The sequence below is a fragment of the Mustela putorius genome, unplaced genomic scaffold (assembly GCF_011764305.1).
Source record: "Mustela putorius furo isolate JIRA1106 unplaced genomic scaffold, ASM1176430v1.1 tig00000145_pilon_pilon_pilon, whole genome shotgun sequence".
Lineage (NCBI taxonomy): Eukaryota > Metazoa > Chordata > Mammalia > Carnivora > Mustelidae > Mustela > Mustela putorius.
In genome coordinates, this window is record NW_025421294.1 from 30,728,935 (window position 1) to 30,739,584 (window position 10,650).

The 10,650-nt window shown below is 39.7% G+C and overlaps 1 protein-coding gene across 1 annotated transcript; it reads right to left on the minus strand.

Moving 5' to 3' along the window:
- Positions 1 to 797: 797 nt before the first annotated feature.
- Positions 798 to 1,118, minus strand: LOC101680297 (caspase recruitment domain-containing protein 19-like; the record flags this gene model as incomplete). Its single annotated transcript, XM_045075656.1, has 1 exon — positions 798 to 1,118. A coding segment is annotated over one exon (321 nt), but the record flags the coding sequence as incomplete, so codon positions are not given.
- Between the last annotated feature and the right edge of the window lie 9,532 nt (positions 1,119 to 10,650).

A 10,650-nucleotide genomic window follows, 5' to 3' on the forward strand; every position in this document is an offset into this window, starting at 1 on the left:
GAGAGAGTCCCAAGGGCCCAGTTGAGACAGAAGGCTCATGACCTGATGATGTCCATAAAGGTATTGCTGAGATGGAGGGAAAATTACATAGCCGGGATAGTTACCGAGACGTAAGAGCCTGCACAAATTTGAGTTAATGGGACAAGACATAGTGCGGACAATAGAAAGAAGAGTCAAGAGAAGGAATGAGGAGAAAGTACAAGAATGATGGGAGCTGAGAAGCTTCTTTTCAGCAAAGTGGGTAGGCATCCCATTATTCAACTTTGACTACATTCAGCAGGGACCCAGCCTCTCAAATATGATGTATCACATTAAATAATGAAGAAGATAGAAGCATCTCAAGACTTGGGTACCACGATGCAAAAAGCTTTCAACCAGTAAGATGGTGTGCTTTTCTTTAGTAATTGAATGGATATAGAAATACTGGATGACTCCTGGGGTGCCTGGGTGACTCAGTAGGTTAAAGCCTCTGCCTTCGGCTCAGGTCATGATCCCAGGGTCCTGGGATTGAGACCCGCATTGGGCTCTCTGCTCCGTGGGGAGTCTGCTTCCCTTCCTCGCTCTCTGCCTGCCTGTCTGCCTACTTCTGATCTCTGTCTGTCAAATAAATAAACAAAAATCTTTTTTTTTTTTGACAAGACTCCAACGTTTAATATTGTTGAGCACCTTCGTCAGGCGAAGGCTACTTTCTTTAAAAAAAGTATAAGTAGTGAAAAACAAGCATTTAGAAAAGAAGTGGCAGGCCCTTGGGCAGGCGGGTGGGACTTCTTTGGTAGGTGGTGGGCAGGCGGGGGTCATCAGAGCCCTCCCAGGTCATCTGTGAGGAAGGCCAGCAGGAAGCGGCTGACATGCCTGTTGATGATGACTGGGGAGAAGCCCAGGACACGCCGGGCCCCCGGCAGCACCTTAGGGTCTGGAAGGCAGCAGTAGACGAGGAGCGCCAGCCCTGCGGCAAGGCCGAGGCAGGCCAGGAAGGCCACGGGTCCCCTGTCACTGAGCTCGTGGCCCACGGTGCCTGAGTCCAGCTCTGTGCAATCTGAGTTCTGTAGAGCAAGCCGGCTGGGCAGACGGCTGTGCAGGAGCTGGGCGTGGATGTACAGGATGTACAAAAAAAAAAAAAAAAAAGAAAGAAAAAAGAAAAAGAAATACTGGACGACTCCAGTTCAGGATTTTCTGTGGTCTTTTTTTCCCTGATGCTTCCAACTAGACGACTCTAAATGAAAGGTTTTCAGTGGTTCCAATGGGACTAAATCACTCCAAGAGCAGAGCCACCATGAATGGCAAATCAGATCATGCATTACACAGAGAGCTAGGCCATCTGGCCTAGGGCAGCTGAAGTCCTGTCCTTGCTCTGTTTGCCATGTCGTATACCTGAGTGGTTGCTGTTGCTCAGGGTGTGGCTTTTCTAACTCCATCCCAGAAAGGGGGTATTTTTCTAATTTGCAACCACATGCCACAGGAGCAAGCTGTGGCCCTACATGAGAGAAATGCTTTCAAAATTGAACAACATGATGTTATTTCAGCAGCCAATGCCAAACAAAGTTACCATGGAAGGAAAATCTATTTCTTGTGTTAAAAAACACTCTAGGAGCTGGTGGTGAAAGCAAAGCCTTAGCTAGAATCTGTACCTGTTATCTTTGTAATTTGTCATTTCTATCTGGATACACACAGCTAAGAGACCACCTAATTAGAAATTTAGCAGGACTGGCACCTTGGGGAGAGTTTGAGGAGATGGTTGGGTGTGAAGACAACCAGGAAATCTTGATGACCAGCCTATTCCATCACTGTCTAATGTTTCTATTTGCAGATCCCTAGAGCTCATCTAGGATAAGTGAAGGCCAAGTTTCAGAAACAAGAGAGTGTAGAATCCATGCACTGGAAATAATTTACAGAAAGCCGTATCTGTGGCCGCTAAGGGATGCAGTTGAATGAAGCATACTTACCATCATTTGCGGAATCGGATTTCTTTCCCAGAATAATCATACAAATCAGTAAGAATTTTTAATCATTTTCCATGTGTAGGGGACATTCTTTTAAGTCTGTACATATGTACATATGTATTTACATGCAGAGCTCTCCCAGCTTCCCTTCTGGGGAAGTAGAGTGGGGATTACTCCTTTCCTAAGCTGGATAATTTGGAGGAATCATGGGGCCCTGTCTACTCCTTACCACCACAAAGGTGGGTCCATTATCCATGTTAGCAAATCAGACTCTGTTCTCAGACTTCAGTTATCACACAGAAACACCCAGAAGCAGAAGGAAATTGGAGGGCGTTGCCTGCAATAAAGCCCAATGATAAATTCCTGAGTCCTTACTATTGGAATACCTGAAACTATTCTGAATCTAGTCTGCTCCAAGATTTAGTTTTTCAGCTTGTCCTTTGATTTTGTAAGCTATATAGTTTTCTTCTATCACATTCTTTCTCTCCCTTTAGGGTAAGCATAATTGATTTCTGTTGATGGCAACCAAAAAAAAAAAAAAAAGTAACAAAATAAGAAATAAAAATTGAATTCTAGCAATAGACTCTCAGGAAAATGTAATTTATTTGGATTTGTTTTTTCAGTGAGATGGAGTAAATATAGCAAGACTTTTAGATGAGGAGATAGCTTATTATGGGCAGTCATGCCAATGGGATGAAACAATTGATTAGGACTGTTCACCTGGGCCAATCTGCCCACTGAGAGTGACACTCAGGGATCACGTGCTCATCCACAAGGCTAATTTAAATGGAATAAGGAATGCCAGATAGTGGGTTGGAATATTTGATCCTGATGATCAAAGCTAGAGAAAACAAACTCATAATGTACAATTCTCAGTAAAAACAGAGCATGAAACTACTAGTTTTCCTGTGACAGTCCTAGAAAAATACCTTATTGACTCCAGGAGTTGGTTAAAGATCACTGAAAATCAACCTGAAAGACTGATTTTTTTGAGTTCTTGAATTACAGCAGCCTTTGGATGAATAACTTTGGCCAAGTTTTTCAAGTGAAACTTAGAGATTTGATTAAATAAGAGTGAATTTTTGTTAACTGAAGCAATGAAATTAGAGATGATCTTGAAGATCTTGAAAGCCCAGGACCAATGAATCCATATAAAATGATTTTCATTGTTTGTTTCTTGGCTGAACAAAATGTACCTCCTTGAAGAAGAGCTAAAGCTTCTACTAGCACTTAATTCTAAGTAAGCAGGATTTTAAAAATCTCAACCTTGCTTAGGTGATAAAATGAAAAATCAGACTAAAAATTATTATAGGAATCCATAAATGTAAAGTACTTGGGGAAATTAATATTTTGCCTAACCAAGAATAAGGAATATAAATTTTTGGATTAGGCTAAAGTTTTTATATAAGTGAGCTTACTAGAGTTTCTGTATCAAACATGGTAGCTCCATGAAGATGTAAACATTTTCCAGGTTCATTAAGACAACTTATACTGAGCACAGACCATAAGTAGCAAAGATCAGAAACATCCTGACATAATTTAGAAGATAGAGTTGAAAGAGTTTGGGAGATGGAAATGCTAGACTGAATATCCCATGCTTTAAAAACAAAAACAACAAAACCTCAAAAAACAAAAAAAATTCTTACCTCATTCTAGGATTTTCATACTTATGATAAATAGATTGATGAGAGAAGAACTAGAATATTTAGAAATGACTTGATGGGTGTTCATTCTAGGCCAGGAATTTAAGTGGAAAAGGCAGCAGTCAAATTGGACAAAATTGGGGGTGCCTGGGTAGCTCAGTCTGACTTTGGTTCAGGTCATGATACCAGGGTCCTGGGATTGAGCCCTGAGTCAGGCTCCCTGCTCAGCGGAAAGCCTGCTTCTCCCTTTCCCACACCCTCTGCTTGTGTTCTCCCTCTCACTGTCAGATAAATAAACTCTTTTTTTAAAAAAATGGACAAAATTGGACTCCATGATTGTTCCCCAAATGGGAGGAATCTGGAGGACAGAGCCTACATAGTGGCAAATGGAGAAGAGTGGAAAGAGGTGGTGTCTCAAGGAATGATTTGACACTCAGAATTTTCTAGAATGGTTACAATAATAGAGATCCACCAAAATAAAATATTCAGAAAGTCAGTTAGGTCTTATGTAAATTGTGAAAACCCCAAATTCTAAATCTGGTAAACAGAGACCTGATTTGAGTCACAACATTAGAAAGTCCCAACCACTAACTAGGTCTCATACCTGAGTGAGATCAAGACTCAGAGCACTTTGGGTAAAGAAGAGGTCATGTAGCATTAAGGAGAGTGTTAGAAATTTGTTGAATTAACACTTAAGTAGAGCACAGGATACCAGGTGATGAGTTGTTGTGGTTCAACAACAGACCACAAAAGACACTGAAATATAAAAATTTACTTCTCATAGATACTGGAGGAAGTACCCAGCACACCTCAGGGGCCACATGGGAAATCAAGGCAGAGTGCAGACAGACCTGGGGCATATGCCTTTATTAGGGTCTGTGGGTAGAGTGCTTTGGGGTTCCCAGGCTAAGACCAGATTGGTCAACTCAAACTGAAAGAGGAGGACTTTGGTAACCTCTGTGGTGGGGTTTTATCTAAGGGGCACCCAGTGGAAAGGTCCTGCCTCCCAGGACCAGCTTTTCATCCCAGGGACTTTTGGAAAAATCAGATCATGAGCTTATACTTGCTGGTGACACTGGGCTGTTATCTAGAGTATGTGCTTGGATGGAGGTGGGGTGGATTGTGTCAGTTTAAGTCACTGCAGGCTGCTTGGCCAAAAAAAGAGGATGCCAAGGCAGGAATACATGGAGGAGATTAGCTAAACTCTGGACAGAAAGACACGTGCTAACACACGGGGATGTACCTTACTTTCTGGAGGTCTAGGATGCCAGTTTGGCCTCATAGTTCCAATGGGCATTACCTGGGATAAAAGTATGTCTATGCTAAGCTTGTTTTATGGTAGACTGAAGGGAATCTTCGGTATCATTTGTGATTACTTCCCAAAGCCCTCACTGGATATGTGGAATACGTATCTTGAGCAACTGGAAGACTCCTTTACCCATCGAATAAGTCCTTTGGTCTCTTCTTCCTCCCAAACAAGCAAATTCAAAGCAAAATCACTTCAATCCGGGAAAAGCAAGATTGGTATCTACAGTCTGATCACATCCTCATTAAATTCCACAGATGGGGAGTTAGAAACACTGAAAAGTCTTGGGGAATGGCAAAGGGTTATTATAAACCTAATCAGGTGATGACGTGAATTGCTGTTTGTGTTTCAGATGCGGTTTTCTTACTGAGGCAATTTAATGCAACTCCTGGCACATGATAGGGAACTATGTCCGCTGAATATATTTGCCTGTTTTTATAAATAGCATAACAATTTTGCTTTAACCTAGCAGTACACCCTCTCCATCCAGACTCAGATTCATTTATCCTTATAACAAATGCTACTATCTACTCTGGACTGAAATTTGTCATAGCAGTCTACCACAGCCCTTTACAGTGTGGTTTTCACACTGATAACATCATGCCTGAATGTCTTGAAGAATACGAAATAACAGGGACCCTAGAGGTCTTGGTGTTATTTCTGATGGTGAAACCCTTGGCCAGATACTCCTATTTAAATCCAAAACCACTTACACATTCATAAAATTAAGGACTTTTTTTCTTGTCTCTCTCTCTTTCCCCGTTTCGCCTCAGGAAAAAAAAAAAAAAAAACAACCAAAAAACAAAATAATAGCAAATAACAAATGTTAAACAAATAAAATGTAGCATTTCAGAAAAATTTCCTATGTTGGAGCAAACAGAATGTGTGACATTTTCTGAGCTCCTCTCAGAAATATGTCTCAGGGCACCTGGGTGGCTCAGTTATTAGGCGGCTGCTTTCAGCTCAGGTCATGATCCTGGGGACCTGGGATTGAGCCCCACATAGGGCTCCCTGCTTGGCAGAAAGCCTGCTTCTCCCTCTCCTGCTCTCCCTGCTTTAGTTCCCTCTCTCACTGTCAAATAAATAGACAAAAATCTTAAAAAATATGAAATATAGGTCTAAAATAATGCCAGTTTATATTAATGACACTAATAGAGGACTGGATGGATCCGCACAATGAGACTTTCTTACGTGTAATGGTGAAGATTTGGCAAAACTCACCTAGGAAACACCTGGGCCTGGTACCACACGTATTTCCATAAGGAGTTGTCCATTTGGCCTAGGTTTTCAAATGTTTTTGCATAATAGTCTACAAAATAGTATCTGAGAATTGTTTAAAAATTTTTCCATTTCAAACATTATTTCCTATCTTATCACTCTTTATTTTGTATATCTGTGTTTTTTCTTTGTTTTTTTCTTTGATCAAGCTAGCTATTTTGTTTGCTATTTAGAGCTATTTTGCTAATCTTTTCCAAAACACAGTACTTTGTTATATTAATTAAGTTTTCTGGTTTTTCTATCCTCTAACCCATTAATTTCTGTCCCCTAGCTGGTGTTTTTCTTTTAGTTCTCTCATTTGCTATGTACCAATAATATCACATTAAAAAAGAAAATTTAGCAATATGAAAAGCTCAGAAATACTGTCCTCCTGGACAGAGATGGTAAAGATAATTAGAACAAAATGTTTTCTTATTAAAGTCTTTTGTACTGTGCCCAATAAAGTATTATTTGATTCATTAAACATTTATATTACCAATATATTTTGGAAGCCTTAGCCTGGACATAACATCTATTAACTAATAAGAGAAATAAGTGGGAAAAGGATATATTTTTGCCTGAAAGGCATGTTTACCTCCATAATGTAAACAAGCTTTACTTATCAATGACAAAAGAAGATTGATGGAAAATATTTCCCCACTGTTTTATATTTTATTCTTGTCAAAATATTTAACTCATGAAACTTACTAAAAATGCAGATTTTAGGGTATTCTATGGATCACGCTTGTTAAAAAAGAGTGTGAAATTACATGAAATATACTGAAATGATGGGGAAAAATATGTTTACTCTCTGGCTGATGATCTAAAAATAGAAAGAGAAAACATTACTCTTTTTTTTGCTGTTGTCTTTTTCTGAATGCTAAATGAATCCTCTCTTTCCTTCATCTCTCTGAACCTTCATAACACTTAGCACATTGGATTCAGGGACTGTTTGTCACTACATGTATGTACATGCATATGTGGGTGTTTTTGCTTTTGTTTTTCAATCTAGGCTGTAAATACTAAAAGGACAAAGGCCAGCATTCTCTTTGGGCTCACCTGAACTCCAAGCAAAGCACCACGCATATGTGTGGCTAATGAACACGGAATATATTTCATTTATCTGAAAGAAAATCTTGTAGTTACTCACTTTGTCACATTCACCCTGTGTTCCTAAATTTAAATTGTAAAGCCCACCATCAAACTCCATATAAAGTAAATTTGGGGTCAATTACATCCATTGCTAAGGTCACAAATAGTGAGAGATACTGCTGTGCACTGCTTTTCCATGGTAATATAGGGATGGGCAGATACTAGAAGGTGACATCCTACTCAAGCAGAGACCAAGAACAGAGATGTGTTGGCTAGGCAACAAGGCAATACTAAAGACTGAAAATAAAATACCTAATCTATTTCTTTCATTTTTTAAGCACTGAGTTTCTTATGGTTAACTGTGTACTTATGATAGAAATGTCAATCTAGGTAAACTGAGATACTTCTAGGCTTTATGCACCTGAGTATTCCAAAATGGACTGAGAGTCTACATTTTCAATTTCAATTTTTACTCCATTTCAATTTACTCACTTTAAGAACTTTTTCTATTCCCAACAGTATTTTTTTGTTTTTTCATATTCTTCTCTTCTTCCCAGTAATGGTCAATTCCTGTATCTCAAAGAATTTATAACAAGGTAGTGTTAACTTCCCCCCTCAGGAGACTATCCTCATAAGATAATTTCACATTGAAAAAAATAGAGAACTCAACATTAAATTATTTTTAACACATTCTTTAGGAGACATTGTATTGCAAAGAAAAGCAACTTACCCTTCAGAAAGGTTATTAAATGGAGATTAAAGGTTTTGGAAATATTTAGACAACTGTTTTGAAAAGTCAACAATTTCTACCAATACATATCCAACAGAAGAGGGAGAAAGAAGAAATATTGTAATAATAAGAGCATTTAGGGGCATCTGGGTGGCTCAATGGGTTAAAGCCTCTGCCTTCAGCTCAGGTCATGATCCCAGGGTCCTGGGATTGAGCCCCACACTGGGCTCTCTGCTCAGCAGGGAGCCTGCTTCCTCCTCTCTCTCTCTCTCTGCCTACTTGTAATCTCTGTCAAATAAACAAATAAAAAAATTTAAAAAAAAGAGAATTTAAATGCATTCAGGAATGACTGATGTAAAAGGTAATATAAGAAATCAGAAATCTCCCTGGATTGCTCTGTCAATTAAACATCCAACTCTTTATTTTGCCTCTGGTCATGATCTCAGGGTGGTGAGATCAAGCCCTGCATCAGGCTCTGCAGTGAACCTGCTTGAGATTCTCTCTCTCTCTCTGCCTGCCCCCCCCCCCCCCCCGCTTATGGATACGTGCATTCTCTCTCTCTCTAAAAAAAAAAAAAAAAGAAAAAGAAAAAAGAAAAAAAAATCTAGAAATTTCTAGAATCTTAGTTTTTAATTAAAAAGCACTAATTTGTTTTCTGTCTGTAAGATGTTTTGCCACATGTGCTTTCCATTATTTCTCAACTTCAGATGGTGAGACCCTCAAAATATAAGCCTGCGTTCCAATCTAGACAACACTGATGGGATTTTTATGTCTATGAAAATACTTCTTATTTGGTGCTAGGGAGGGATGGTTGGCTTCTGTGTTCAGGTGGGCTAATGGTGAGAGATAGCTTGCTGTATGGCATACAGCACATCATGCTGAAAAAAACAAAATTGATGGGGCGCCTGGGTGGCTCAGTGGGTTAAATCCTCTGCCTTCTGCTCAGGTAATGGTCCTGGGGTCCTGGGATCAAGCCCCACATAGGGCTCTGTGCTCAGCAGGGAGCCTGCTTCCTCTTCTCTCTCTCTGCCTGCCTCTCTGCCTACTTGTGATCTGTTTGTCATATAAATAAATTTAAAAAAAATTAATGCCTTGCTTCCAGATGACATGGTTAAATTGAATAATTTCTTAATATCTTAATGTGAGAGTTATCCGATTTTTTTGGTTAGTATTCGCTAAAGGGTTTATTAAAAATGCAGATTTCAAGAACCCATTCCCAAAGTCCATGATTCTAGGGTCCAGAAAGCTGTCAAAAAGAGAGAAAGAGAGAGAGAGAGAGGGCTTTCCAGTTGGTTCTAACCTAAGCAGTCTGTGTAGCATATTTTAACAACATTGGCTTAAACTACATTCTAGATACTATGCAAAATCTTATAAACTTAGATAATCAAATACTCTACTATGATATTTCATATAAAATGTCATATCACATAATTTCTTTATTACTCCTACTGCCATGGATGGCAACCCGGAGAAGCATTATAGACACTGAGGTAATGGAATTTGAAAGAGGTTCCCTGATCTTATCAACAGGGTTTTTAAGGGCAGGTTTAGGTCACTTGATGTGACTGTTTTGTTTTGTTGATGTTGCTAGTTCACTGGAATGTCTGTCTGGTGACTTCTTTTCCTCACTGTGGTTTTCCTACACTAAGCACAGACTAAGAGATCAAGCCCTAGAAAAGTTTGTCACCTTTAAATGTCTTCCTATTTGCTGAGGCCACCCCTTATTGCTTCATGCTGTAAGCAGCCTGATGTAATAGTGGACAAAACGGCTGAGGACTTATGAGAAAATCCCAAATTTTGTAATCTAAATTATTTTTTCAGTTTCCTGTATTTTCACATGTTCAACGTCAAAGTTTTGGTTGAAGTTTTAAACAAATACAGGCAACAATGTTGTTCTCAAGTCCTCAAAATCAACAATAATTTTACTCCATCTCTGAGTCCTACATTTGTCCCATAGTATGGCTCATAAGACCACTAGCTCACTGGTTCCTTCAGTCAGTTTTGTTAAAGATTGATTATAGCAATTGGCAGTACTGCCTTAGACTTAAGCAAGCAAGACCCTTGCTCTGGCTGCTCTACAGAGGGTTCCATACTTTAGAGTTTCTGACTCAAAATGTATAACTCCCTTTCTGGAACTTGAAACCAGACTATACCAACAATGTCATCTAGGCTGAAGCCTTATGCCCAGCTAGGGACCTATTGGATCCAAGTCTCTATTTTTCTCCTTTGAAGAGCTCTCTGACCCTATAGTCCTCCCAATTATGTGAGGTTGATCAGACGTGCCATGAAGTCTGAGGACTTTGCCGGCTGGATCGTTTCAGGTGCCAGTGGCCAGGTCCCAGTATCTAGTGGGCAGCCTGGTGAGTATATTATTCCTGCTGCCAATATGGTAATTACGTGGTGAAATTGTGCAATTTTATGCCTCTAGAATGGAGTTGACATGCTGATTGTGGGTGATACTCAGTCACATTGCATATGGGATAAGTGAATGGGTTTGGGACACTGAAGGTCCATTTCCAAATCATGGACCATGTGTGTGAGCTAGGACTCGCCCATCTGCATTTTAACCATGATAGCTTCTCTAGTCTACAACAGGGATATTATGGTCCTTCTTTATCCTGTGTAGAGAGGGTTCCACAGATACCACAAAGCTGGTCACACCAACTTTGCTTGGAAGCTCAC